The sequence below is a fragment of the Chiloscyllium plagiosum genome, unplaced genomic scaffold (assembly GCF_037043375.1).
Source record: "Chiloscyllium plagiosum isolate Xiang-an unplaced genomic scaffold, Cpla_swu_hap1 HiC_scaffold_11, whole genome shotgun sequence".
Lineage (NCBI taxonomy): Eukaryota > Metazoa > Chordata > Chondrichthyes > Orectolobiformes > Hemiscylliidae > Chiloscyllium > Chiloscyllium plagiosum.
This window is the reverse complement of record NW_028270149.1, coordinates 17,388,614-17,402,108: the sequence shown is the minus strand read 5'-3', so window position 1 is coordinate 17,402,108 and position 13,495 is coordinate 17,388,614. Positions and strand designations below refer to the sequence as shown.

At 44.5% G+C, this 13,495-nt stretch overlaps 1 protein-coding gene across 4 annotated transcripts in view; it reads left to right on the top strand.

Moving 5' to 3' along the window:
• Positions 1-13,495, top strand: part of LOC122557418 (phosphatidylinositol-3-phosphate phosphatase MTMR1) — a 96,216-nt gene that overhangs the window by 53,571 nt on the left and 29,150 nt on the right. For all 4 annotated transcript variants that reach the window (XM_043705114.2, XM_043705116.2, XM_043705117.2 and 1 more), the window contains 3 exons: positions 859-1,044; positions 5,587-5,793; positions 7,856-7,948. In XM_043705114.2, the coding sequence (XP_043561049.1) occupies positions 859-1,044; positions 5,587-5,793; positions 7,856-7,948 (486 nt within the window). The remainder of the gene's footprint in view (positions 1-858; positions 1,045-5,586; positions 5,794-7,855; positions 7,949-13,495) is intronic.

Here is a 13,495-nt window from a genome sequence, read left to right as displayed (position 1 = left end):
GAGTTATTTACTCGAGTTTAGAAGAATGAGGGGAGCTGTTATAGAAAACTATAAAATTCTAACCAGACTAGACAGGGTAAACACAGGTGCTGTTGACTGGGGAGTCCAGAACCAGGGATCACAGTCTAAGGATATAGGGTAGGCCACTTAGGACTGAAATAAGGAGAAATCTCTTCATCCTGAGAATAGTGAGTCTGTGGAGTTCTCTGCCACAGGAAGGAGTTGAGGCCAAAACATTGAATGTTTTGAAAAGAAGTTCAATATAGTTCTTAGAGCTAAAGGGATCAAAGGATATGAGGCGAAAGTGGAAACAGGTTACTGAGTTGGATGATCAGCCATGATGGTATTGAATGGTGAAGCAGGCTTGAAGGGCCGAGTGGTTTCTTCCTGCTCCTATTTTCTACGTTTCCACGGAGGTCATATTGTCAGACAATAAAAGTGGCTGTAAATAGACTTTTCAAAAAATAAAGTGATTGGAAATCTTTAAACCAAATTCCGAATCCATTGCACTTCGTGTAATGTTTATAAAGGTGCAATAGTCCCAGAGGGGAGAGAAAGGTAACAGGTGCTGGGTTAACCTGAGAGTCACCATGCCTCAAGTGAGGGGAGAGGTTGAGAAGGAGAATCCTTCATGGTAGGCTCAGCCAGTGTGAGAATTGAACCCAGGCTGTCCGTGTCACTCTGTATTGTGAACCAACTAACTGAGCTGAGCCAATTTTGTAGGGCAATTAACTGAGGTAGAATTTCATCTCTTTGTAATATTCATGCTGAAGGCATAACTGCTGTGGTCATGCATTGAGTCTTGTCTTTATGTTTTTACTAATCATTGATATTTGCACAATTGCCACTATCTTATAGGCAAAAGGTGGAGGCTATGAGAGTGAATCTGCATATTCAAACGCTGAGCTTATATTCTTGGAAATCCATAACATCCACGTCATGAGGGAGTCTCTCAGGAAACTGAAGGATGTCGTTTACCCTGTGATAGATGAAGCCAAGTGGCTGTCAAATATCGATTCAACTCATTGGTTGGAATACATAAGAGTAAGATACCTGTTCTGCGATATTTAACTATTACCATTGAATGGAACTGGTCTCCTCGAACCTCAAGTAATTCAATCTGCACAGTCCTTGGATCATTAATTGTGGCGCTTAATTACAGGAGCACTGTTGGAGACTGAAACTGATTTGAAATAATGACTGTGGTTAAAGTGGGGGAACTGTGTGTGCTCAATTTGTAACTCCTTCAACCCCCCCCCCACCCCGCCATGTCATTCTCTGTCTCAGAACTTTGCTCATGTACCTGTCAATCGTGTTGTAGTCTTGCTGATGGCTGTCATTGGGCTCATCTCCCACAGCAGTAACAGAGTGGAGCAGGATCACCAGATATCTTCGTAAACTCAATTAGACAGTCAGCAGGAACAATTTCCTACCTCACCAGCCATGCCCCCCCCAACCCCCACCCCGTCACCTGCTGCACTCCTATCCTATCCTGAAGCATCAGTTCAGTCTTAGTGCTGTAGTGAAGAGTTCACTTGGTAAAAACTTGGGGTGCCTAGATCTGTGTGGTTCAGGCATGAAGTGGACAGTTTCTAGACCAGGAACTGAACTGGTCTAACCACATTAAACACAGTGGCACGGAGAGCAGGTTAGTGGTTAGGAATACTATAGCAAGTAACTCCCATCCTGACTCCCCAAAGCCTGGTCCACTATCTACAACACACAATTTAAGAGTGTGTTGGAATACTTCCTGGATGAGTGCAGCTCCAATGATATTCAAGAAGCTTGACACCATCCAGGACAGAGCAGGCTGCTTGATTGACACCAAATCCACAAGCATCCACTCACTCCACCACTGACACTCAGTAACAGCAGTGTGTATTATCTACAAGATGCATGGCAGAAATTCACCAAAACTCCTTAGCACTTTCCAATCCCACAATCACTTCCATCTGGAAGGAAGGGCAGCAGATACATGGGAACACTGCCACCTGCAAGATTCCTTCTGAGCCACTCACCATCCTGACTTGGAAATATATTGTCATTCCTGTGCTGTTACTGGGTCAAAATTCTGGAATTCCCTCCCTAAGAGTATTTCCTCCCAAACAATAACATGTGGGTCAACCATGGACTGCAGTGGTTCAAGAAGGCAGCTCACCCCCACCTTCTCAAGGGCAGCTATGGATGGCTAATAAATGTTGACCTGCAAGTGATGCTCATATCCCATGAGTGAGTAAAATAACAGGTTGTCTCTGGTTTTCATAGTTTCGTAACTAGCCTTGATGTTCAGAGGAGAGTCTAATCTTCAAAGAAGCCACTTGTTCTCTTTGTGAGACAAATGAGCTGTGCTCGGGCAGAACTTCCAACTTTGACAGGAGCATAAAGCAGATAGAGTCATAGCACGGAAACAGTCCCTTTGGTCCAATTCGTCCATGCCGACCAGATATCCTAAATTAATCTAGTAGCAGAATTTGGCCCTTATCCCTCTAAACTCTTCCTATTCATGTACCCATCAAGATGCCTTTTAAATGTTGTAATTGTACCACCACCACCTGTGGCAGCTCTTTCCACACATGCACCACCCTCTGCATGAAAACGATGCCCCTAAGGTCCCTTTTATATCTTTCCCCTCTCACCTTAAACTTATGCCCTCTAGTTCTGGATTCCAGATATTAGTGAATTAACCACAGTTATGACAATTAGTGCAGATCAGCATGCGGACCGAAATAGAGAGAGAGATTGAAGTTTAGATTCTTTTGTCCAAACTGAAAGTTCTTCCTTCTCTCTGTTGAAATCTTAAACAGTGCCACAAAACCTTGTTTGCCCAGTTGGCAGAGGAATAACAGCTTTAGATGGTAGCAACACTGGACAATATTAAACAGAAGGTGCCTCCCTTGTGAGGGAGTGCAGGAGTGTTATGACTCCACGCTCTAATTGGTTGCATTTCAGATAGTGTCAACCAGTCTAAAAGAAGCCAAGTTCCTTGTAATTGGATCCTGAGCTTGAATTGTGGTCTTTAACTCCCACATGTTTATCTGACTGAGAGAGCTTTCCAACAGTAATTTAGTGCAGTTGAGTTGCCCTGAAATGGCAGTTGGGTTTGAGAAGAGATCTTGGATCTTAACATCTCTCGCTGGGAAAATGTTAGAATCTATTAGCAAGGATATAATAGCAGAACATTTAGAAAATTAATATAATTAAGCAGAGTCAGCCTGGCCTCAGGAAGGATGCATCATAGTAGCCAATTGATTAGAGTCATAGAGTAATACAGTATGGAAACAGGCCCTTCGGCCCAAATTGGTCCATGCTGACTCTGGTGCCCACGCAGCTAATTCCAATTGCCTGTATTTGATCCATATCCCTCTAAACCTTTCCCTCTAAATCTCGTAAATCTCGTTTAACTATGTCTTTCTGATAACAGGGTGACCAAACCTGTAGGAGGAAGTCAGCACTGCAGATGCTGAAGACTAGAGTCGAGAGTGTGGTGCTGGAAAAGCACAGCAGGTCAGGCAGCATCTGTGGAGCAGGAGAATCGATGGCATAAGCCCTTCATCAGGAATCCCTCTCAACTTAAACCTATGCCCTCTCTAGTTTTCAATTCCACATCCCAGGAAAAAAGACTATATGCATTCATCCTATCTATACCATTCATGATTTTAAACACCTCAATAAGATCACCCCTCATTCTGACCAAAACTGTAGCCTCACCAAAGAATTATACAATTGTAACACAGCATCCCAACTCCTATACTCAATCCCTTGACCGATGTAGGTAAGCATGCTAATTGCTTTCTTCACCACCCTGTCTACCTGTGACTTGCTTTCAAAGAACTATGTACTTGTACTTCTAGGTCCCTCTGTTCCACAACACTCCTCAGGACCTTACCATTTACAGTATAAGTCCTATATTGGCTTGATTTTCCAAAGTGCAACACCTCATACTTACCTTTTATTGAATTGCATTTGCCAATCCTCAACCAACTTCTCCATCTGATCAAGATTGCTCTATAGTTTTTGATAACCTTCCTTGTTATCAATGATACCTCCTAATTTTGTATCATCGACAGATTTACTAATCATGCCTTATATATTCACATCCAGATCATTTATATAAATAAGAAATAACAAAGGTCCCAGCACTGGCCCTGTGGTATACCACCAGCCCCTGCAGTCTGACAAGAATTCTTTGAAGAGGTAACAAGCAGGATTGATAAGGGAGAATCTTTCAATGTATTGTATTTGGATTTCCATAACGTGTTTGATAAGATACCATGCCTATAGCTATGTAAATAAGATGAGAGACCATGGCAGTGGAGGTATATTCGAGGAGCAGGAAAATCTACGTTTTGGGCAAAAGCCCTTCATCAGGAATGCACCCTGCCTCATTCCCGATGAAGGACTTTTGCCTGAAACATCGATTTTCCTGCTCCTTGGATGCTGCCTGACCTGCTGTGCTTTTCCAGCACCACTCTAATCTAGACTCTGATCTCCAGCATCTGCAGTCCTCACTTTCACCAATGGAGGTATATTGACATGGATAGAGGATTGGCTAACTAAGAGAAGACCCAAAGATGAGATAATGGGGCATTTTCAGGATGGCAGTCTGTAACTGGATGGCATTGCTACTTTCTCTCCAGCGTCTCTTGGCTGTTCTTCACTGGAGTGACCTTCTTTCACATGAGATGTGGTTGTGTGTGTGTGTGTATGACCTTAGTGCTGTCACTGCACCATGCTGTTCTCCACTTGCTTTGACATACCCAACGTTTGGTGTCATAGGCCTGGAATTTCATCACCAAAGTGGGCAGAGGGTGTTGGGAAAATTCCCCGCTTTGCGTGCCTGCTTCGTGATAAAGAGCCCACACAGACGGGATCTGCTTCGTATTTTTTGTTGTGGTGGGGTGTTGTTGGCTGGTATAGGAAAGAGTTTGGAGGCAGCCCCAAGGACTGCGTGTGTTAAGGCAGCCTGACTCAGTGAAAAAGACTGGAAAAGAACCAGTTGTAGATTAAAGACGTCCTTGTCAGCCCCATACATTGTGTACAAACAGCATTAGATATTGAGCCAACATCACGTTAATTTTCTTCCTTTGTCCTACTTCAGGTTAAATTCTTCACACTGAGAGGCAGTACTAACAGCCCTGACTACATAGTTTAACTATATACAGCATATCACAGGCTGATGCTTTAAGAGAGTGTTGAATTGTCAATGGTGGTGTCTTAGATGAGAAAGAAGATCCAAATGTTTGAGTAGGCACAAATATCACCAAATGCTGTTGGGAGAAGGACCCAGACTCCTCCTGGTCGCCTCTGCGCCCCCCCCCCAGCCACTGGCAGCAGAAATAGAGGTCACCTGATCATCCAAAAAATGTGTGATCTTTGATTTTTTTGCTGTATATAAATGTTGCTCTGTTTGCTTGTGTAACAGAAGTAATTGTATTTTGAATGGAATTTCACTGGGCCTCTTGACATTATTGAGGCTTTGAAGAAATGCAACTTCATGATTCAGTTTATGCTAATTTCTTTCTCCGCTATGAACTCTAGGCTATAGCTCGTTCTGTCATTAATTGGCTGTCCTCTATTTCTTTCCAGATCCTTTTAGCCGGAGCCGTTCGGATAGCAGACAAGGTTGAATCGGCAAAAACCTCGGTTGTGGTCCATTGTAGCGACGGCTGGGACCGGACCTCTCAGCTAACCTCCTTAACCATGCTGATCCTCGACAGCTACTACCGAACTATCAAGGGTTTTGAAGTGCTGATTGAAAAGGAGTGGCTAAATTTCGGACACCGTTTTGCAGTCGTAAGTAATGAAAGGGCATAATGGAGTTGTGAGTGAGCAAACAGAGTCATAGAGATGTACAGCATGGAAACAGACCCTTTGATCCAACTCATCTCTGAATCATTTCGCTTGCTACATCACTTGAAACTTGAGTTTTATAAACCTGGAATTGGTCTTTAATCCTGCTGTAGACACTGGAACAAATAATGGAGCCTGATGCTGCCCTGCAATACTGATCACTCTCGGTCATCGGTAAAGTGATGGGAGGTGTCATCAACACTGCTACTCAGCAATAACCTGCTCAGTGACGCCCAGTTTGAGTTCCACCACGGCCACTCAGCTCCTGACCTCACTACAGCCTTGGTTCAAAAATGGACAAAAGAGCTGAATTCCAGAGGGGTGGAGAGAGTGACAGCCCTTGGCATTATAGCCACATTTAACCAGGTGTGGCATCAAAGAGCCCCAGAGAAATTGGAGTCAATAGGAATCAGAGGAAAACTTTCCACTATTGGCTGTCATACCGAGGAAGACGGTTGTGGTTATGGAGGTCAGTCATCTCAGCTCCAGGACATCTCTGCAGGAGTCCCTCGGTGTAGTGTCCTAGGCCAAACCATCTTCAGCTGCTTCATGAATGACCATTCCTCCATCACAAGGTCACTGTGCAATCATCAGCGAACATCCACACTATGTTCAGCAGCATTCGCCATTTGCAACTGCTCAGATACTGAAGCAGTCTATATCCAAATGCAACAAGACCTGGATGATATCCAGGCTTGTGCTGACAAATGGCAAGTAACATTCGCTCCACACAAATGCCTGGCAATGAGTGTGATAATACAAAATCTAACCATCACTTCATGACATTCAATGACACTGCTGTCACTGAATCCCCCACTATCAACATCCTGGGATTACCACTGACCAGAAACTCAACTGGACCCACTACATAAACACAGTGGCTACAAGAGCAGGTCAGAGGCTAGGAATATTGTGGCGAGAAACTCACCTTCTAATTCCCCAAAAGCTGTTCACCATCTATAAGGCACAGGTCAGGAGTGTGATGGAATACTCCCCACTTGGCTGGATGGGTGCATCTCCAACAACACTCCGGAGGCCTGATACCATCCAGAACAAAGCAGCCCGCTTGATTGGCACAACATCCATTCTCTCCATCACCAATGCTCAGTAGCAGCAGTGTATAGTATTTACAAGATGCACTGCAGAAGTTCACCAAAGATCCTCTTCCAGCGCCTTCCCAAACCCACGACCACTTGCACCTCAAGGGACTAGGCCAGCAGATACATGGGAGCACCAACACCTGCATGTTCCCCTTCAAGTCATTCCCCAACCTGACATTGGAAATATATTGCTGTTCCTTCATTGTCACTGGCTCAAAATGCCAGAGCAGCTTTGGATCAAGAAAAAAGCTTACCACCATTTTCTCAAAGGCAATTGGGGACAGGCAGTTAATACTGGCCAGCCAGCAACCACAAGATCCAAGGAGTGAATAATAAATAAATCAGAGGTATTTTTGAAATGACAGAAGTGTGGGGTATTGGATGACACATGGAACTGCAGCTCTGTTTGAGTCCTCAGGTGGATGTAAAGGCTCCCACAGCAGTATGAAGAGGACCAGCACAGTTAGCATCCATGTCCTAACCAATATTTATCCCTCAGTTAGCAACAGACAGACTGACCATTTCAGTAAAAGTAAATTACCATCAATGCTGGAAATTGGAAATAAAATTAGAAAGTGCTGGAGTAACTCAACAGATCTGGCAGCATCTTTAGGGAGAAAAGCAGAGTTAACATTTGATTCTTCTTTGAAACAGTTTTGAAGAAGTGTCAAATCATTAACTTTTGTTTCTGTCTCCACAGATGCTGCCAAACCTGCTGGGTTTTTCCTGCATTTTTATACCTCACTGGTTTATCTCACTGGTGTCTGTGGGAGCTCTCTATGCTGGGCAGTTGTTTCTTACATTGCAACAATGACTACACTCACCAAAGTGGGACAAGGTGCGTTTGGAGTGTGCTGGGTTGTGAAAAGTGCTGGGTAATGGCTAGTCTTTCTCTCTTCTTGCAGAGAGTGGGACACGGTGATGAGAACCATGCTGATGCTGATCGATCGCCCATCTTCCTTCAGTTCATTGACTGCGTCTGGCAAATGACAAAGCAGGTAGGAGCTGCCTTCAGACAAATGTATGGAATGAACTTCCAGAGGAAGTGCTGGATGAGGGTATGTTACAATGTTTAAAAGACATTTATAAAAGTACATGAATAAGAAACATTTGGAAGGATCTGGCCTAAGCACAGACGGGTGGGGCTAGTTTAGTTTGGGAATTATGGTCAGCATGGACTGAAGGGACTGTTTCTGTGCTATATGACTCAGGTAATTGCAGCAGTTGATTTGATGGTGTTGCGTGATACAGTATGTGAGGCTGTGCCTGGACTGTTCCGGTCACTATCTCTAAACCAACCTCATTAAAATGAATTATCTGTGGTCACACATCTCAGTTCTGTCTGTGGGAGGTCTCTCTGCTTGTCTGCCTTGCCTCCTACATTATAGCAGTGACTATACATCAAAAGTATTCTAAAGTGCCTGACTTGGTGAAAGGTGATTAATATGTGTAAATCTTTCTTGGGGTGGCAGGGTGGCTCAGTGGTAAGCACTGCTGCCTCACAGCACCAGGGACTCGGCTTTGATTCCAGCCTTGGACGACTGTGTGACAGAGTTTGCACATTCTCCCCGTGTCTTCGAGGGTTTCCTCCGGGTGCTCTGGTTTCCTCCCACAATCCAAAGATGTGCAGGTTGGGTGAATTGGCCGCGCTAAATTGTCCATAATGTTCAGGAATGTGTAGGTTAGGTGCATTAGTCAGGGGTAAAGGTAGAGTAATGGGCAACGCGTTTGGGTGGGATACTCTTCGGAGGGTCAGTGTGGATTTGTTGGGTCAAAGGGCCAGTTCCCACACTGTAGGGATTCTATGCATTCTTCTTTCTAACTGTACAGATGGGAATAGTCAAGTTATTATTGATCCATTATGAGGATCAAAGATGAAGTGTGTTGATTATTTTAGTGGCCCTGTTCCTGTGAGTCTGGGATGTTGCGGTCTGTGGGTGCCTGCTGGGATTTGGAGTTGTGTTTCTGATGGTGGTCAATGTCCCTTTGAGGAGCAGTAAATGCATGGCTGCCTGCCTTCCCTGTGTTCTTCGTATGACAGTTTTTTTTTGTGTCTGTGCGCCTTGTTTAACTTCTTCCACATATACATTCACTGAGCCCTCCTGGAGTGGACTGTGTAAGACAGGCTACCAGGGTTGCTCTGACCAGGAATGCTGTATATTGAAGCTTTCATCGTCAGAGCTGCCTCTTTCCAAGAAGCCTGACTGTTTTTCTCACAACCCGTGATTGAATGAAAATAAAATGAGTCTCCTTTTTTCCGTCATCATGTTCTTGTTCTGTGACCTTCTCTCTTAGAATAGAACCATAGAATCCACTACAGTGTGGAAAGAGACCATTCAGCCCATCAAGTCTGCATCGACCTTCTCAAGAGTATCCCACCCAGAGCCACCACCCACCTATCCTCATATCGCCTTATTTCCAATGGCTAATGCGCATATCTTGTACAAACCTTCACACTATGGGCAATTTACCATGGCCAATCCACCTAAACTGCTCACCTTTAGACTCTTGAAGGGTGAATCTTACTTTTCCCCCACCCCACAGTAAATTTGATGAAGGAGGAACGGGTGGGTAATCATGAAGGTAGGCAGGGATCCTGACACATTTCCAGCCTCCACACCACGGCAGGAAGGCCATCCCACCAAAGGAAGGCATTAAATGGGCATTGAGGGGAAGTGATGGTTTTATTGATAGAATGTTAATCCAGAGACCCAGGTCATGGGGACCCTGGTTCAAACTCTACCATGCCAGATGGTAGATTTTGATTTCAATAAAAATTTGCAGTTAAGAGTCTCAATGTGACCATGAAGCATTTGTTGATTGTCAGAAAAATCTCATCTGGTTCACTAATGTTGTTGGAGGGAATCCTGAGGGACAGGATGTACATGTATTTGGAAAGGCAGGACTGATTAGGGATAATCAACATGGCTTTATGCATGGGAAATCATGTCTCACAAACTTGACTGAGTTTTTTTAGGAAGTAACAGAGAGGATTGATGAGGGCAGAGCAGTACATGTGATCTATATGGATTTCAGTAAGGCGTTCGACAAGGTTCCTCATGGGAGTCTGGTGAATACAGGGTGAACTAGCCATTTGGATACAGAACTGGCTCAAAGGTAGAAGACAGAGGGTGATGCCGGTGGAGGGTTGTTTTTCAGACTGGAGGCCTGTGACCAGTGGAGTGCCACAAGGATCGGTGCTGGGTCCTCTACTTTTTGTCGTTTACATAAGTGATTTGGATGCGAGCATAAGAGGTACAGTTAGTAAGTTTGCAGATGACATGAAAATTGGAGGTGTAGTGGACAGTGAAGAGGGTAACTTCAGATTACAACAGGATCTTGACCAGATGGACCAATGGGCTGAGAAGTGGCAGATGGAGTTTAATTCAGATAAATGCGAGGTGCTAAATTTTGGGAAAGCAAATCTTAGCAGGACTTATACACTTAATGGTATAGTCCTAGGGAGTGTTGCTGAAGAAAGAAACCTTGGAGTGCAGGTTCATAGCTCCTTGAAAGTGGAGTCACAGGTAGATAGGATAATGAAGAAGGCGTTTGGTATGCCAACCTTTGGTCAGAGTATTGAGTACAGTTGTGGCTGTACAAGATATTGGTTAGGCCACTGTTGGATTATTGTGTGCAATTCTGGTCTCCTTCCTATCGGAAAGATGTTGTGAAACTTGAAAGGGTTCAGAAAAGATTTCCAAGGATGTTGCCAGGGTTGGAGGATTTGAGCTACAGGGAGAGTCTGAACATGCTGAGGCTGTTTTCCCTGAAGTGTTGGAGATTGAGGGGTGACCTTATAGAGGTTTACAAAATTATGAGGGGCATGGATAGGATAAATAGACAAAGTTTTTTCCCTGGAGTGGGGGAGTCCAGAACTAGAGAGCATAGGTTTAAGGTGAGAGGGGAAAGATATAAAAGAGACCTAAGGGGCAACCTTTTCACACACAGCGTGGTATGTGTATGGAATGAGCTGCAGAGGAAGTGGAGGCTAGAACAATTGCAACATTTAAGAGACATTTGGATGGGTATATGAATGGGAAGGGTTTGAGGGGAAATGGGCCGGGTGCTGGCAGGTGGGACTAGATTGGGTTGGGATATCTGATCGGCATGGACGGGTTGGACTGAAGGGTCTGTTTCCATGCTGTACATCTCTATGACTGTAATGTCCTTTTAGGACGGAATTCTGCCATCCTTACTGGGTCTGGCCTATGTGGGACTCCAGATCCACAGCAACGTGGTTGACTCTTAACTCCGCCTCCCCTCCCCCCCCCCTCCCCCCGGCAATTAGGGATGGGCTGTAAGCGCTGGCCCAGCCAGCAATATCCTCATCCCGTGAATGAATAAAAAAAACTTAATACCCACTTTGTACATTCCACTGTTGTAAACCAAGAGGTGGGTCAGGGAGTCATGTTGGGACATGTATGCTCCTGAGCTCGGAGTCTCTTCTTCCAACTCACTTGGTGCCTGATAGAGGGAGCTGGCCTCTCCTCTGAGAGCCAATCCATTGGGCTTGCTGTAACCGACCTCCCTCACAAGCCCACGTCTGCAACCGTTCACCTCCCACTCCTTGATCTGAGATCTTGGCCCCGATATCCCATGGGTAGTGATGGCGCTGCTGGGCCCTGGAGTGGCCGACCTCTGTCCCCTGAAGTCTTTGATCCCAGAGGAAGGTCCGCCCCTCTTCCAAACACTTGATTGGCGTGGGAATTACCAGAAAGAGCTGACAGGGAGAAAGTGAGGACTGCAGAATCAGGAAATCGGAGTTGAGAGCCTGGTGCAGGAAAAGACAGCAGGTCAGGCAGTATCCAAGGAGCAGGAGAATCAATGTTTCTGGCATAGGGTTAGGTGAATTGGCCATGCTAAATTGCCCATAGTGTTCAGGGACGTGTAGGTTAGCTGCATTAGTCAGGAGTAAATGTAGAGTAATACGAAAGGGAAATAGGTCTGGATGGGTTACTCTTTGGAGGGTCATTGTGGAGTTGTTGGGCCAAATGGCATGTTTCCATGTTGTAGGGATTCTGTGATGCTCTCCTGATCTCCTCATTCTCTTGGTGCTATTTGAAACTGCTGACTGCCTGTCATCAGACTCCACAACCAGAGGAAATTATCTTGCTTCATCCTGATGATCTTTTTAAAAGAAAATGACATTACCTTAGCTTTCTCTGTTTCATTTAACATGAGTGCTAGCCTCTTAGGTCTCTACCTGTCAGTAGAGCCTGATCTACAATGTCTGTTATGTCACATACTCCTCGTGATATTCTTTTGATGTTCCTTTCTGAAAAAGGCCATTCCAGTTAACAGGGCACTGTCTGACTTAAGTTAAAGATTCCTTTTTATATGATGCTGTTCTAGAATATAGTACCTGTCATTCCAGTTGCACTGTGACTTGCCATTTCCATCTGTCATTCGCTTAGTAACCTAGTCCTTACTGGGGAAGCAGTGGTCTCCAGTGTTATCACTGGATTGTCAATCCAAAGACTTAGTTCAGGTTCAAATCCTGCCATGGCAGTTGAAGGAATTTGAGTTCAATAAATTTCTGGAATTAAGGATTTACTGATGACGTGAATTTTTTTGTCGCTTGTCCGAAAAATCCATCTGGTTCACTTATGTCCTTCAGTGACTCCAGACCTGCAGCAATATGGTTGACTCTTAACGGTCCTCTGGGCAATTAGGGACAGACGACGAATGCTGTCCTAGCCAGCGCTGCCCATATCCCATGCACGAATTTCAACCACGCTGGGATAAAGTCAGCTTGCTTCGAGGTACCACAGAGATCAGTCCTCGTGCTCCAACGATTTATAATCTATATGAATGCAGGAATAGAAAGTATCAAAACCACATTTGCAGATGACACTAAAATAGGTGGGAAAGTAAGTTGCAGTGAAGAAATAAGAAATATACAAATGGATATTGACGGTTAGGTGACTGGGCCAAAATTTTGCAGATGGAGTTTAACATGGATAAGTGTGAGGTTTATCAAATATGGTTGGAAAAATTTAAAAAAACATCGAAATGGAGGGAATGCTTTAGTGCAGAGGGATCTGGGTAGCCTCATGCATGACTTACAAAAAGCTAGTCTACAGGTGCAACAGGTAATGAGAAGGGCAAATGGAATTTTGGCATTTCTTGCTAAAGGAATGGAGTTTAAAAGTAGGGAAGTGAAGCTGCAACTGTGCAAGGCATTAGTGAGACCACATCCAGAGTATTGTGTGCAATTTTGAAATCACACAACACCAGGTTATAGTCCAATAGATTTATTTGGAAACACTATCTTTTGGAGCACTGCTCCTTCATCAGGTGATTGTGGCGAATCACCTGATGAAGGAGCGTCGCTCCGAAAGCTAGTGTGCTTCCAATTAAACCTGTTGGACTATAACCTGGTGTTGTGTGACTTTTAACTTCGTACACCCCAGTCCAACACCGGCACCTCCAAATCACGTGTACAATTTTGGACCCTTGAGGATGTAGTTACCTTGGAAACAGTTCAGAGGTTATTTCTAGAGATGAGGGATTAGTCTTCTGAAGAGAGATTAAATAGTTTA